General features: G+C 37.0%; 1 protein-coding gene across 7 annotated transcripts in view; it reads left to right on the top strand.

Annotated features, from left to right (window-relative positions):
* NRG1 (neuregulin 1) overlaps positions 1-16,515 on the top strand; it is a 218,988-nt gene that overhangs the window by 44,463 nt on the left and 158,010 nt on the right. For all 7 annotated transcript variants that reach the window (XM_070253506.1, XM_070253505.1, XM_070253502.1 and 4 more), the window contains exons 2-3: positions 1,070-1,247; positions 10,955-11,076. In XM_070253506.1, coding sequence (XP_070109607.1) covers positions 1,070-1,247; positions 10,955-11,076 — 300 coding nt within the window. The remainder of the gene's footprint in view (positions 1-1,069; positions 1,248-10,954; positions 11,077-16,515) is intronic.

The following is a 16,515-nucleotide window of genomic DNA, read 5'->3' as shown; positions in this document are numbered from 1 at the left end:
ACTCAGTGGAAACTGAGTTGTTGGGATCTCAGGTTCTGTGATGTTGATTCTTAAGTGAAATTTATGTGCAGAGGAAAATCCATTCATTATGCTTTTATTTTTCTTTAAAATTGTTTTATTATGAAAAAACCAGGCGTACTATCTAGAATTGTATAACAAACTACCACGTGTACCTGTGGCCCTACTTATACAATAATCAACTTCTTAGTAAATTTGTTTCATCTTTATGCCTATCCATTCCCTACCACTACCATTTTATTTTGAAGCAGCTCCCAAGTGTTACAACATTTTATCCATAAATATTTTGGAAGAGAATGGAAACTCTTTTAAGCAGTCTTGCTTAAAATAAGAATAGGTGTTTAATGTAAAGTATTCTACAAGTTAATGCACAGTTTAGTTTCTCCCAGTCTCTGTTGAGAAGATTTAGAAGAGCTAAATCCAGTCAAATGGATAATTTGACGTGAGTGGAGTGGTCATCTGGAGTGCTCATTCATTGTTACGATTTATGAGTTCTCTTTGCACTTTGGGCCACCTGTGATGATAAGATAGTCTAACTCTGACTTTCCAGAACATTATAACCATGGACAAGTCAGTCACATGTCTCTGAAATTAAACTTCCCCATTTAAAAAATGGGTGTGATGCCTGCTCTGCCTCTTCGCAGAATTATGACGAAGATAAATTGTGATCATGCTTTAGAAATGATGGCCCAGTTACGTATTCTCCTTTAGCATAGGTTTTTGGTTCTTTGATAGGACCAATGTTCAGGATTTTTAATGGTATCAGAAAATGAAAAGATTGAAGAAGTAACTAGCTGGAATTTTTTTGAACAATAATTTTATAGTCTAAGTTCTCTTTTTTTCCGCTGAGTGTATTTTATTTGGGCATTTTATTCTTCTCCAAGTTGAGATACATTTTGGGTGACCCCTCTTTTTTTTTTCTCTCTCTCTCTCAGATAGTAAAGCCTTTGGGAATGGTGTCTTGATCAGGCTCACCCCAAATTAATATGTTTCTCTTTGAAAGACTACTGGGTGACCAGAACATCTTTTTTCCTTCTCTTGTCTTTTCTAGCCTTGCCTCCCCGATTGAAAGAGATGAAAAGCCAGGAGTCTGTGGCAGGCTCTAAACTAGTGCTTCGGTGTGAGACCAGCTCCGAGTACTCTTCTCTCCGATTCAAGTGGTTCAAGAATGGGAATGAGTTAAACCGAAAGAACAAACCACAAAACATCAAGATACAAAAAAAGCCAGGGTAAGTATAATGCCTATAACAGCAGAGGCAGTGTCTAGCAATAGAATGATATAAAATATAAAAGTTACTTACAGCAGAATAAATACATTTACTCTCAAAAAACGTGATTTACCATAAATGAAATGATTTTTCATTATATCATGACCAGAAATTGTGTCATTATATAGGAAAGAATTTGAAGTTTTTGATTCTTAGAACTTCTAGACCGGGAAAGAAAGGGATGGATGTGCAAAGAACCGTAGGGTGTGGGGGGAGATAGAGGAGATGAAGGAAGATGGTATTAGTGATAGTGGTTGTAATAGTAATAAGTTAGATCCTAGGATTCAGTTTCTTCAAAATAAGACAAATGCTGAGTACCAGATCCTTACACAATCAAAATCCGGACTTCATTATAAAGCTTAAAGCATACGTAGATTTATGGAAAGAGTTAGAATGTATTAATCTCTTACTTGAAGGTAGTTGAATTTGAACTGTTTTCAAATAAGTAGTTAATACATAAAAATTATACCTAATAAGGGTTTTCAACTGACAATTCTATTAAACTATATCCCAACTCTGAAATGATGCTCCTTTGTTATCCCTACCCTCTTCATTGAAGAAATTTTTCTTCTAACACTGATGGCATTTTTAAATGAGGGAAGAGATAAATATTTTGGACTTTTGCTTGTAAACATTCCTTTAATCAATGTGATATATATAATAGTGGTTCCAAGCTCAAAGCTTACATTTTGTTTACTCACACTTCAGAGGATTCCAGTGGAATCCCAGGTATATGGAAGAAACAATGAAAGAATCTCCTCTTGTACTTTGATTTTATAGGACGTCTGCCAAAAAGCTGTCACACACTCATGAGCAAGAGAAAGCAAAGTGATTATAATGGAAATTTAATTTAATCTTACCAAAGTGTTTAATTGCTATGATAACTATAATTAGGGATTTTTTCCCTTGTTTCCATGGTTTTACTATCTACCCTGCTTATTCTTGTTACTGATTGTGTCAGCAAGATCTCTTAATTTGGAAGTATAAGACAGCGTGAGGGGAAGAGTGGGTCTCACTTTCTGCAGCAGGTGGTACTTCAAAGATACAAAAAATAATATTGTAAAGTGACTTGGTGTTTTTATACATAATCTTGTTTGTTTATTTTTTGCAACAATCCCATAGGTAGGAAAGACAGATGGAGTGTACATGGTGATTATCTAATTTCGCAGATTAACAGATTAAGGGTCAAAACAATGTTATACTTTGCCTGAATCACACAACTAGTAAGAAACTAAGCTGGAACACAAATCTATTTCTTGTTCCTTAATACCTCATTCCTTCTTTAAAAACGGGTAGCATAAGGGCCAGCCCTGTGGCATAGTGGTTAAGTTCAGTGTGCTCCACTTCAGCAACCTGGATTCGTGGGTTTGGATCCCGGGTGCGGTCCTATACCACTTGTCAGCCATGCAGTGGTGGTGACCCACATACAAAATAGAGAAAGATTAGCAACAGATATCAGCTCAGGGCAAATCTTCCTAAGCAAAAACAAAAAAAAAGGATAGCGTATATGTTTAATAATGTGTGTGTGTGGGTAGGGAAGGAGATAGAGTGAATTAAAAAAGTGATACGATTCTTATAGAGAAGTTTAACAAGAAAAAATACTTTTAGATATTGGATTGAATAGGTTTTGGTGTTGGTTTTGTGTTTCATCAATTAGACAAGTTAGTAAGAAACTCTGTTATCTGCACATGCAAGGTAATGTCTTGTTTATTTCTATGTCGCTGTCAAATGATATCAATAATGTTTAAGTGCCCACGAGAGACTTTCTGCTGGGAATGTGGAGAAATGGAAGAGGCATGGGATGTTATCTCAAACCCAGGGGGTCATAAGTATAGAGATTATCTGGTTCAGCCTTATATAAAACATAGGAATTCCTGCAATCATGTGCTTGAAACACTCTTTGGGCTGGGGAGCTTCAGGACTTTTAAACAGCCCATCTTTTTGCAAATAGTGGTCTTTTAGAAAACTGCTATTTATATTGAGGTCAATTCTACTTTATTGTAGGTCAAGATTTAATTAAGGAGATATCCCTAATGTATGATGCAGCATGTCATACATACAGTGAAACTAAGTGCTAAATTGTAGGTTACTGATGCTAAGTGCCATGGAAATTGAGAAGATGGTGAGACCCTGAGAGCCTCAGGAGTCACTGGGAGGAGGATTTGACTCTGCTGAGGGGAGAGAATCACTCTGGCTGGGTGGGTGAGGTGGGATGGGCAGTTATACGGAAGGAGCAGAAATCACAGTCAGTAGCAGGTTCTGTTTGTAGGGCCGTAAAAAGGCCAGTGGGGAGTGGATGGGAAATTTTGCCCTTGGTTGGACAAGCGGCTGTGTAGCAAGCCCTGTGCTAGATGCTGGGTTCACAGAGATGAATAAGACATGCTCCCTAGTCTCAAGAGGCTTGGTCGAGGGGGGAGAGAGATGTAAACAGTACAATCCTCAGTTTTAAATTCTACGATCTTGATGATCATGGGGTGCTGTGGAAAGAAGCTAACACAGATGGAAGAAGGGACCCAGTCAGGGACAAAGGAGGCTTTCTAGAAAGAACTGGAGGAGGAAGGGAGGGAGGAGAGGTTTGTGTAGGCTGAAGGAACAGAACAAAGCATCTGCAGACTGCAAGTATTTAGTCTGAGGAAGCCTGGAGAGAAGCAAATGAAGTTGGGTACATAAGGTGGAAAAAAAGGAACCAAAAAAAGTGAGCAGCCTCAAATGAACATGGTTTTGAAAGAGTCCCTGCCTCTTTAAAGAGGTAATTTGTTACATGGCTTGGATGACATATAAAAGTATTATTAGTATTCAGAAAAGCATTTTTATATTGGCTTATAGGTCCAGACAGCTAAGAGCACTGTCCACATATTAATAAAGTCCCATTATACCGGAAAAGCCAATATTCAGAAATTACTTCTTTTAAACAATAGCCTTGCTGGAAAGAGTTCATTGGGGAAAAAAAAGACATTTTATTCAAGATATGTGACTGTAAATTCATCTTGCAAAACATTGAACATATTTGATCTTCTGAAAATAAGGACACTTTGTGTAAAGTGGGCACTTACTTGGTAAGTGATCAGCATATCAAAGGTCACAATTTGATATTTGGTCATTTCTGAATTGTATCTTTTAAAAAAAATAGTGTCGTCAACCTTTTTTAAGGTTAAAGGATCAAAATGCATCTAAATTTAATTAACATTTGCAAGGTGCTCTATTATTTCAACTTATCCTATAAATAGGAGAATGAACACTATTATTAGTATTCCTATTTAAAAAAATTAATATCCTGGGAATGAAGGAAGTTAAGTTTCTTCCTGTAAAGCTAATGTTACTGAATAGTAATACTTGGAATTGAAATAGATCTGACACCTTGTATACAGTCAAGTCCCAACAATGGCTTGGAATATGGTTAAGCTTAGGGTAAAATCTTTAATAAAAAAATTCTTATTTTTCAGTTTCATCTACTCATTCATAACTTTTAATTACGGAGATATTCTAAATGTTAATGATTTGCAGTGGTTACTTGACGTAAACTTTATCTTACTATATTTGATCGTAGCCAAAAGACCGAGAAGCGGTAAAGTTGATCTTAGACTGTGATCCCCAAGCAGAGGTGAATTTTAGTGTTAGGTTTAGAATTTCCCTGGGATTGTCTTTATTTAAAGTAAAACATTGACTCCGTTCCATTCTTTAGTCTAGGTTTCTTTTTCCCATTTTATAATCTCTATTGTTCATAGCAGCCAGAATTCCCCTTTAATCCCTTAATGTTATGAAAAGATTTCACACCAATATGGTATTTCTATTATTTTATAAAGTCTTGTCCCCTCTCTCCCCCTGCTCCCACTAAGGAACTACATTACTCCATGTTCTTCCTATGATTTTGAATTTGCACTTGAGCCTCTGTTTGTTTTATTTGGCTAAGCAGTGTGTGGGACCAATTAAAAGAAATGGAAACTGCCCTGGTGCTGTGTGTCTGCTTATGCTTTGTTCTTGTTTCCTTTGCTTGGCGGATGATTCTGATCAAGAAAACTGGTTCAAGAGCTTGGTGTGTGACAGATTGGTATTTGGGGCTGTCACATTGGCCTCATTTAAATATCTCTTCTACTGGCCTGACTAAAGGCTCACTTCCTATTTTTTGTGTGTGGCACATACTTTTGGATGCCCTTAATTTTGTCTCAGCTCTTCATTTCTGCTCTTACATATTTTACTTTTGTTTAAAATGGACTCTAATTGGTTTGGTCAAAGTCAAAAAAAATTTGAAGAATTATTTCTCCTATTATCATTTGTTGCAGAGTGTTTTTTTTTTTGCTCTATAATATAAAAAGTTTATACACATTCCCTTCTCTTATTAGCTGAGCAGCTCTGGCAGGTCGTTTTAACTTTATAAGTAAGAAAATCTTGGATTCCTTAGATATAACATGGGACTGCCCAGTGCCTATTTCATATGGTTTATGCGAGGCATTTCATGCAGTTTCTGGTTTTGTAGAATGTAATCATTGCCTATGAGGTGCCTCTCCTCCTGCTTTGCCCTTCTCAGTGTTAGCAGTTTGACAGTACCTGAAGCCGTGTTGAACACACACACACACACACACACGGAGTTCCTATGTGATTCCTTAGAGATCAGAGGAATGGAATATATAAACTGAGGAGATCTCCTCTATATACATTTAAGTTGCCTTGGTCTGTAAACTATGGTGGAAGAATCCAGCTAAGTAAGAAAAACGAGATAGTAGCTATTGGAACCTGAAATCCATTTTGTCAGCACATGTTGAAAGAACAGTTTGCTTTTTGATATAAAAAATGAAAAAGAAATTTAGAACTTTCATTTATAAATCAGTTTGTATTAATTTATTTTTACATTGTATTATTTTTTTCTTATTCCAAAAGTTATGCATGCTTATTGTAAAAATTAAATATTGCAGGAATGTAGAATGTAATTATAATCATAGCTAACACTTATTGGGAGTTTGCTGTATTTCAAGCATTGTTTTAAACACTTTACATGAATTAACTCTTTTAATAATTTTAGAAAATGAAAATCTACCAAACAAAACGTCAGTCTCTCCCAGATTCCCAAGATAACTTATTGATTAAAGATCTGAAAGTTAATTTTATGACTGGAAAGGATTCAGTAGTTTTTCCAAGTTAACTTCCTTCCTATGGACAGTGTGTGGTAGCCTATTGAAGAGAGTAAAGTGAGACTATTGTATCCATACTTATCAAAGCCCCAAATTGTTGCAATACATTTATGTGCCACCTAACGACATTTCCGTCAATGATGCACCGCATATACGATAGTTGTCCCATAATATTGGTACCATATAGCCTAGGTGTGTAGTAGGCTATATCTTCTAGGTTCGTGTAAGTATGCTCTATGAAATTTGCACGATGATGAAAGTGCCTAATGATGCATTTCTCAGAACGTATCCCCATCGTTAACTGACACATGACTGTACATAATTTTCAAGAATGGGTTGTCCATTTCTATATTCTACTTCCCATTCCTACTCTAGGACCCAAAGATTGAGGAATCTCATAGTTAAAACTATCGTTAGAGTTCAAAGGGGCCCTAATGTGCGTCTAGATAAGTGCTTTCCCTATTGTGTCCCTGGAGAATCTTAAGTTTCCATTGAATTGCAGAAAGGGTTGCCAACCACTTTGACTTAAATACTTTCTCTCTTTATGATGTTTTTAAATATGACGCTCTGATTTAAGCTTACATTTTAAAACTGGATTTTTTTTTTTTTGCTAAAATAGTTGAAACCACTGATCTAATTTAATCTTTCTTTGCGTAGAGATATTCTTGTTAAGAGTATGCTTGACAGGTGGTTCTCCAGACTTGAATCTTTCCAAGGAGAAACCCTAACTCTTTGACAAGAGGCCCTATCCAATTCTGAATGCTCAGAAAGTTCTTCCTTAGAATATTATTCAAAATGTGCCTTCTTTTTCCTGTAAGATGTAATTTTACCTTCGAAAGCCTCCCCAAATAATTTCCTTTTCCAGATGACAACCACGAAATGTATTTAAATAGCTAGCCATATCTTGTTCATAGCTGCCTGCCAGTGGGACCTTTGTTCCTTTGACAGAATCTTCTCTAGTGATAAGATTTCTAGGCCCTATTCAATTCTGATCATCCTCTTCTAAAGTCCTCTACTTATTGATGTTTTTCATCAAATGCCACTTCAAAGCATAATTCAATATTCTACATGTGATCTAGCCTGTGAACAGTATATTGAGATTTTTATCCAATTTAATTTATGCTCTGTTTTAATATTAATTTTGCCACAAGTGCGTTTCTTTTTTTTCTTTTTTAAATAGTTGTTTAAAATGGAATGATGTTAAATGCATGGCTAATTGAAATCCTTTTTTCCTTATATATTGTTGTCAATGCACATCTCTCCCAGCCTGTATTTCTGCTACTGATTTTTGAAGCTGAATGTATTTGTTATGCTTATCTTGATGAAATTGAATCTTGGTCTTGGCCCATTGATGTTCAGTACCGGAATTCCCAAGGGCATTCTCCTCAGAAAGGATTCCTTAGTCACATGTTCTGCCTGCCTTAGAAATTCCCAATACATATTTCTATCAAAACAACTGAGAAGTACTGTTTTAGAGAAAGCTATTTAATTTTGTTTAATGCAACGTTTATTTGAGCACAGAAAATTTTTTTTTTTTTGTTCTCTCTCTTTTTGAAGCATAACATTTATTAACATTTCTTGGGATAGTATTCCAGGAAACACTGCCCAAGTCTGTTAAGAGAATTTTGATTTAAGAACTAGCTGTTTGGGGCGGCCTGGTGGTGCAGCGGTTAAGTTAACACGTTCCACTTCAGCGGCCCTGGGTTCGCTGGTTTGGATCCTGGGTGGAGACATGGCACCACTTGGCAAGCCACACTGTGGTAGGCGTCCCACATATAAAGTGGAGGAAGGTGGGCCCAGATGTTAGCTCAGGGCCAGTCTTCCTCAGCTAAAAGAGGAGGATTGTCAGCAGGTGTTAGCTCAGGGCTAATCTTCCTCAAAAAAAAAAAAGAAGAAAGAAAGAAAGAACTAACCCTTTAACATTATGTTAACTGTAAATTTGATTACCTTGTTTCTTATAGTTTGATCCAGTTCAATAGTTAAAATATTAATGGCACAGGGTCAAGAAAGAACTCCTTGTATATCAAGGAGTGTTCCTAGATTTATATAAATAGGAAAGAAGTGGTGTTCCTAGAATTATAATAATGTTGAGGTGTTGTACATTCTTGGGCTGTTGTTGTAATAATCTTATCTCAGAATTTTCAGGCTTAGCAAGAAAAGTTACTATTTTCTTATTTTAGGAATTCACTTTTTCTTCTGTGTTGAAAACCAGAATATTATTCCCCATCCTGACATTCTTCATAGTTGAGCTATCCATGTCATACCTGGTTCCATGGTTCCATGGTCATACTTGAAAATACATTCAGCTAATTGTGCTATTTTGGGCTGGACAAGCTTACTGTAGTAGTTATCCCATTGTTTCTCACTGTACTTCATAGGTGTCTGTCATGAAGGAAACGTTATGTCTGGAGAAAATGTATAAATAGCTCATAATTCTTAAAAAATGCTAGATTTGAATACTCTAAAACCAGGCTTAAAAGTTAACAGAAATTGACAGGGGATAATCTCTACTTGCCAAGATGCTTGCCATCAAAATTATCTATTTTGGTTTATAGAGATATACTTCAGGGAAAGTTTTCTATGAATAACCTCTCTGATTAATATATGAATATCCCTATATAAATAGCCCTTGGTGGTCCATTGATAAACAAGGCTGTTGTTGTATTAGGTGCACTTTTCATCAACTTTGTTCTGTAGACCATTATTTTCAGGAAATATTAACAGATATGCCATATGAATGACAGGAACTCCATGGTCAATAGGTTTGAGAGAAACTAAATAATATATTCTCCTCTTGGAAGGTACATTGGCATATTAAAGACTTTGAGAAATCCTATAGGATTAAAAAAAATAAAGCCTGTTTTTGTTTAACCTAATGTCTTCTAAACTTTTTTGAGCATAGCACCCTTTGTTATGTTTTGTTTTGAGTCACAACTAATGTATTTCATTTTTCAATCCACTTGTTGGTTTGACTGTTGCTGCCCTTGGTCTGGACCACCTCCAGCTGTCTCTGCCCTCTTCATACTGCATCCTCCTTTCCTGCAGCCAACATTAGAAGCATTAGGTCCTGCAGAGAGCTTAGGTGGGAACATCCAAATATTTTCTTCATTTATTCACTCATTCACCCAATAATGATTGAGGATGCACCCAGGGGAAAGCAGTGATGTATATTCTTTGAGGATACCAACAAGTTTAAATTATGGACTGCCCCTCCAAAGTGTATGTCCAAGCTTGAGAGATAAAACATGCTGTAAGAACTGTGAGGATCATGGGAGAGGGACTCAACGCTATCATAATTTAGACAAAGGAGAGAGCAGCTCCAGCTACATGATCATGAAAAGCTTGATGAAGGAATTGGCGCTTGAGATGATCCTTAAAGGTCAGCTCATATGTTGATGGGTAGAAATATGGGTCCCTCATTCTAGGAGGGACTAAAAGCACCAAGGTCGAAGGCCATACAGCTTACATGTGGAGCTGGGTGGGTGGTCCAATTCGATAGACTGGAGGAGAACAGTAGAAATTAAATTTGGAACAGTCAGTCTAACTTGATGAGTAATATTATATGACAAGAAGACTGGAAAATTCACTAAGAAAACTAGAAAAGTGTAATTTATGGGAGGTTTGCATAGAATTCTGAGTACTGCCTTTGCTTCCTGCCTCCTTTTCTCTCTGTTGTCCTCCTCCAAGAGCCAGGCAGTCAGGACCAGGCTATGGCATAAAAGGATGCTTTAAAAAGGCTTTAGTAAATGCTGAGCCAATCCCAGTAGTTCTGGGTTGTTAAATACTGCTTAGGTTATAGGCTATGTGCCGGAGTAAAGCATAGACAGATGCAAATCACAATGCTGCCCATGCTCAGAAACAGTGTCAGATACTGGTGTACTATGCGGAGTTTTTATAAAAGTGTGTGCTATTGTTGCATGAATATTTGTTTCAATATTAAGAACCATTTGTGTGGTACTATGCTCCTAGCAATGAGAATCTTCTTAAAGAAAGCCAAATTCCCTTTCTTTGAGAAGTGTTAAATCCTCTTCTTCAAAATTAACATAATTCCTGGTGTTAGTCCACTGAGAAAAGAAGTGAAGAGCATTCTAATCTATTCTAGCCTTCATTAAGTGTCTGTCCTTACCAGATTTGTAAGAAATGATTTTACACTTTTTGATCTTCCTAAACCCTAGTGACTGGTGACATTTTGATCTAGAGAGGAAAGAAAATTTACTAATTGGCTTCAAAAAAAATATGAGGCATAGTGTGGTTAGTGGTGATGGTAGAGGAATGAAAAGAAAAGTTAGAGAAGAATTCCTTTAAATTTCTGATCTGGGTGATAAAATTAAGACTATGTCCATGGTGTAACTTAAATGTGATGTATCTCACTTCTATTCTTGGTAAAATCATACATCTGTGTACCAGTAACTTATGTTTTAACATGGTTTGTATGAGTAGGGAGGGGGAGTTTGAGAACTCTGAAACTACAGAGAAATATATTTTAATGATCATTGTATTTCTGTGAAACATACTTACACTACTTTGGTCCTGATCTTATAGGAAGTCAGAACTTCGCATTAACAAAGCATCAGTGACTGATTCTGGAGAATACATGTGCAAAGTGATCAGCAAATTGGGAAATGACAGTGCCTCTGCCAATATCACCATTGTGGATTCCAATGGTAAGAGATACCAACTGCATTCTATTCCTCAATCTGTCAGCAGAGGAATCAAGATGTGTGGTAAGACTTGAATAAATCCGTGTGTTAAATCTCATTGTGAACAAATAAAAAACATGGAAGGAAAACCACAAATTTCAAGTATCTCGTATGTCCTCCATAGAGCTTTTCACTCTGTGAGGTGGTATAGACCTGAAATAGATTTTTTTTTTTAAGGATTTGAATAAGGTCGTGAATGGCAGAGACAGGATGGGTTGCTAAAAGGAAGAAGTTATACCTCCCTTTAAGTTAGCCAGGGAAGGGCAGTCAAATCTTTGGCTCTGTCAGAAACAGAATATGTGTATATGTATATACGTGTATTTATATACAAAATACGTGTATATATACAGAATATATGTATATCGTATATATTTACACATGTATGTATATCATGTAGGAGTATATGTATGTTGTATGTGTATGTGTGTAAACAGAATACAATTCTGACAGTCCTAGAAATTTTTATGTTCTTATATGTGTTATTAATACATCTGGCTCTAGGTTGTAGGAAGTTAGGCTGATCACTTTTTTTAGGCCTATTCTGAAATTAGGAGAGTCTTAGAGACAAAGCGTTTCCTGCTATGCAAAGGCTTCAGCTTCTGTTTTCCCTGAGAACAGCACCAGAGGGTATTTGTTAAACAAATGAATGACTTGGAGGCAGAAGGTGCCACCTGCCCTCTGACAGCTTCTCTGAGGTTTTCTGAGGAAAGTAAAGGAACCACAGCTGGCGGCTCTCTGTTCGATATCCCAGTACTCCACAGCTTGATGGAGCCATCTATAGAAGCTGCTGATGAGCTAGCTGTGAGTGTTTGAATGTCTTGAAATAGTAAAATGTGACTTCAAAACCTTTGGTGCTCCTTTTCCCTTTTGAATTGCAGCACTTAACTGCTGACTTCACAAGCCCTGTCGTCTGTTCTAAAACCAAGTCAGGTGGCACTGCTTCCAGGTAGATGAGAAAGAGTGTCTACTGCAAAGGCCTGATCTCTTAAAGTGATAAAGTAAAAAAGCTAAGCCAGCAAGAGAAGAGGAAAAGTAACTGGAAGGGTTAACTCCATAGGAGACTGACGTAGTTTGTGTCAGTTGACTTAATGGGATAGGGAGAAGGAAGTGAGATAAAAATATGAAACAGGGTTGGGAAAATACAGGTTAATTCCTAGTCTTCTCTGGCCTTCCTGATGACCTGCTCTATTGCATTGTAAATCAACATTCATCACTTTCTTTTTAAATCCTCCCTCCACAGAGAGGAAGGGACAAAGGTGAGCCGCAGTTTGCATTACTATTTTTAGGAGCTGTGTTTGTCATTTAAAATGTAAAAGCTATTGAAAATTTATATGAATAAATGTAATAGCACTTTACTTTTAAATCAGCACAGGTTAAGCAGTAGTATTTTGCTAGTGTTATTTTACCCCACATGGAATTTTATAGGATGATACTTGAAACACACATTTAAAAATTAATTTCAGTGGCTTATTCTTTTCTTTCTATTGTACCATGTTAGCTTGTTCTCGGTTTGTCGCTGGCTTGGTTCACTGGGTCTCCCCGTGGTAAATGCTTTTGAATTATGATTTTGACACTTGGATTAGATTTGTGTAGCTATGCATACTGTAAAGTCCCAGGAAAATAAAGTCAGAGTAAGTTTCATGGTCTCACTGAGTGCTTACAGTAGTATTGTATTGATTATTCTATGTTTTCAGATTTACGAGATTAAGTAGTGAATTATTTACCACTATATTATTCCTGGCAAAAACCCATAGGGTTCCTTTTTTTATTAATTTTAGAGTGCCGAAAGTTTGATAATATGGCTTTTCACATTAATTTCATAGGAGAGACATCAAATTCATTTTTCCCTATTAACTCATTCAAGAATTGATCTCGAGGGGCTGGCCCCGTGGCTGAGTGGTTAAGTTCGCGCGCTCCGCTGCAGGCGGCCCAGTGTTTCGTTAGTTCGAATCCTGGGCGCGAACATGGCACTGCTCATCAGACCACGCTGAGGCAGCGTCCCACATGCCACAACTAGAAGAACCCACAACGAAGAATACACAACTATGTACCGGGGGGCTTTGGGGAGAAAAAGGAAAAAAATAAAATCTTTAAAAAAAAAAAAAAAAAAAAAAAGAATTGATCTCGAGTTAAGGTATATGGCATTAACCAACTATAGTGTAGAGAAATGAAAGCAGGGATGTTTTTGATAATGAATCCTTTTGACCTGAAAGGATAAAGAAAAGTTCATGGAATATTGCAAGGAAGTCATTCTTAAACATCCAACTAAAATTCTTTAGGAAATGGGTTCTTACTGCCTTATTTAAAACATCTAAAGCAGGAGAATGAAGAATCTCAATTACACGGCAAGGTGTCTTGTCTCTATTTTCTTCTTAGAATGTTAGAAATAGTTTACCCTTATCGAACCCTCTCTTTGTATTTAAAAAGAAATGAAGATTTAGAATGTGTCTTAAACCAGGCATATTCGGGATCACAAGGTATAGTAGCAAAAGGGGCCGTGAACCCAGGTGTCTGTAATTCCTGGTCGAGTACAGCTCACTCTGTACATGACTGTGTTGGCGAATGTGTAAGATAAGATTCTTTGGTTTGTGAAGAACAGAAACTGAAGGAATGGTGTGAGGCAGAAAGAGAGAGGAATTCCAGAGAGAAGAACTAGAACTTCATTATACTGGACCTCAAAGAGAAAATTGTACCCAGGGCATCTCTGAGAAAAGAAGCAATGGGAGTTTGTGGCTCTTCTTTCTACTGTCTCTGCTTTTAATGTGCCTCAGATACTTTCTTGACTCTTCTACAATTTCTTATATCCTCTCACCTCTCCTGCTCTCAACTATGCTCCTTTATAACTCCAAAGTTTGACCAGATTATGATCCCACTTGGCCACATTCTTCTGCCTGGCTCTTTTCAAGGCATTCTTTCAGTTGCAGTTCCTACTGTATGATTGTTTCCTTAGGTCCCAAATCAAATTCCCCATAGCAAGAATCTGATTGGCAGAGCTTATTGTGTCAGACCACATAGAAAGAACTAGAGAGCTTACCGCTCAATTGCCTTCTGGTCAGGTGCCCACCATGGGCTCAACTCCGGAGAGCGAAGCCAGAAACAAGGCTGCCTAGAAACGCCCCTCTCTTCAGAGGCTGTGAGTGGGCTGTGCTGCTCATCAGAGCCTGTGGCTTGGCAGGCACCATGATAGACAAGGCCAGTGAGCTCTGCATATTGGGAGAGTCTTTTCTCCCTACACCTCAGGGGCTTAGCTGTAGTGTAACTAAAAGGAAAATATGTAATCATTCTGATCCTTTACCCTCTTCCATTGCTATCTGTGAATTTGCTATATTCAGATCAAGGCTCGTTCTCAAGGAAGTTTCAGCTCCTGTGCTGATCTCTTTGAGACTCAGATGCACTCCCTTTGTGTTGTCGCATCCCTGTCTCCCTAGGAATCTGGGCAAAGGTGCACAGAAACACTCTTTCAGAGAGAAAAACAACACTCTGCTGTGGTTATAAACTGCCACGCAGCCAAACCATCCTTCCTAAATCTGTATTTACTGTTAACTTGGGCTGAGAGAGTGGAATTCTCAAGAATTTCTTTCTTCCTTGGGAGTCATAGGAAAAAAAAGGCTTAAAAATTAGAATATATTGTCAAAATATTATAGTGTGTAGAACTCCCCTCGAGACTTTAATTTATGTTTTCTACGAAATATTAGTCATTTTGTTAATTTTGTCCTGTGTCACTCATCTCTCCCATTTTTCTCCAGCAAGTACACAAGTATGGTTTGATAATTTCTATACAGGTGCCTTGATGAAAGATCCTGGTACGTTGCTTAGAGCTAATTATCCTAAGCAAAGGATTCCTTGCGATTTACTGAAATTCTCACACAAGTGCCTTCTTTGCACTAAGATATTTAGAATATATTTTGGTGTAAGATTCTAAGAGGGATGGCAGAAGTTAGGTGGAGCCACGCATGGGAGACTTTTCACCCCAGAAAAAAATGAAAAGTGTAGCAGGATGACCTTGCTATTTGACACTGTTTTTAATCCCATTAAGACCTATTTAACTGTTAGAATAAAATTAGCTTAGATCTTAAGGTCTAAGTCTTCCATCCAATATTATGAACTTTTTGCATTGAAAGTTACTGTTTAGATCTACCTACATTAGTAACTAGATATAAATGATAAAAATACTAAGAAATTCCCCTTGAATCCTGTACTTGAGTGAAACAATGATCGTATTTCCACTATTTTCAGAAACTTAGAAAAGAATGGACATATAGCCAATCATTTTTAGGATATATTTTAGAAATTTATATGTCTTCTACCTTCTCCAATGCCTTTTAATCCCTACCTTATTTGGAAAAAAAAGAATTTCTCATACAGTAGGCAGATATAAGCCTGTGCAATCTGCTAACTGCTTCTGGGACTATGCAAGTCTAATACGGTCCAGTTGAGTTTTCATATAAAGAAGGATCTCGTAGGCAGTATCATTCCATGATGGATTACGGGTGGGTTCCTTTTATGAATTCACATATGGCAGTTTAAAAGGTCCCATACACCATGCTTACAAGGATCATACACTATGTGTTCATTTTTATTTGTATTTTATTTGGCTTGGTCTTTATATAGGAAGCCCTAATTTATCAATTACCTCTTAGCTAACAAGCTCCATAAAAACTCCTGCACATCAGATTAGAGAAGAGAATAGTAGATCTAACTGGTTTTCAAATTAATTAAGTACAGCAGTCTTTTAAAACATTAGTACAGGAGAATATATAGCTAATCAATCACATCTTCTCCTAGGTTTTCTTTTTTTAATGAGAAGAAAAATTATTTGAGTGAGATTCAATTTCCCATAGGAGCAATTGGGCTCATAGCAATAAAATAGCTGTTTCATTTAAGATGAGCAGAAAAATATTATTTCCACAAAATTTGACAAATAAAGCAATTGGCCCTTTAAAAAATTGGCTCATGTGGGTAACAGGCTTGGCCTCACCCCCTCTCCCAAACTGACAGTGGTGTGGGAATGCCATGGTATTGGTGAACAACCTATAGTTATACTGTGAAGCATGTGAAATAGGTTTTATAATTTGCATAGCAGTCTCCATGTATGTTGTATTACATAGGATTCCCATGAAGGCTATAAGCAAGAGCAATATGAGTGGAGTAGAGTCATATTTCAATGCATAGTATTCATCGTGTCTCTACACCATTTGCTAATTTCAAAATTTCTCAGTTGCTTAAGAGTAAGCACTCATTATGAGCAAGAATTTAGACACTCGAAGATGTTCCTGAAGCCATCTGCCAGTGCTCATAAACAAGTGTGCCCATTTTAAATCTTTAAAACAATGACTTGATCAATTTTTTGTATGCACAATAATGACCTGTAATTTTAGAATAACAGAGTCACATAATTGGATG

The sequence above is a fragment of the Equus caballus genome, chromosome 27 (genome assembly GCF_041296265.1).
Source record: "Equus caballus isolate H_3958 breed thoroughbred chromosome 27, TB-T2T, whole genome shotgun sequence".
Lineage (NCBI taxonomy): Eukaryota > Metazoa > Chordata > Mammalia > Perissodactyla > Equidae > Equus > Equus caballus.
This window is presented reverse-complemented; position numbering and strand designations above follow the sequence as displayed.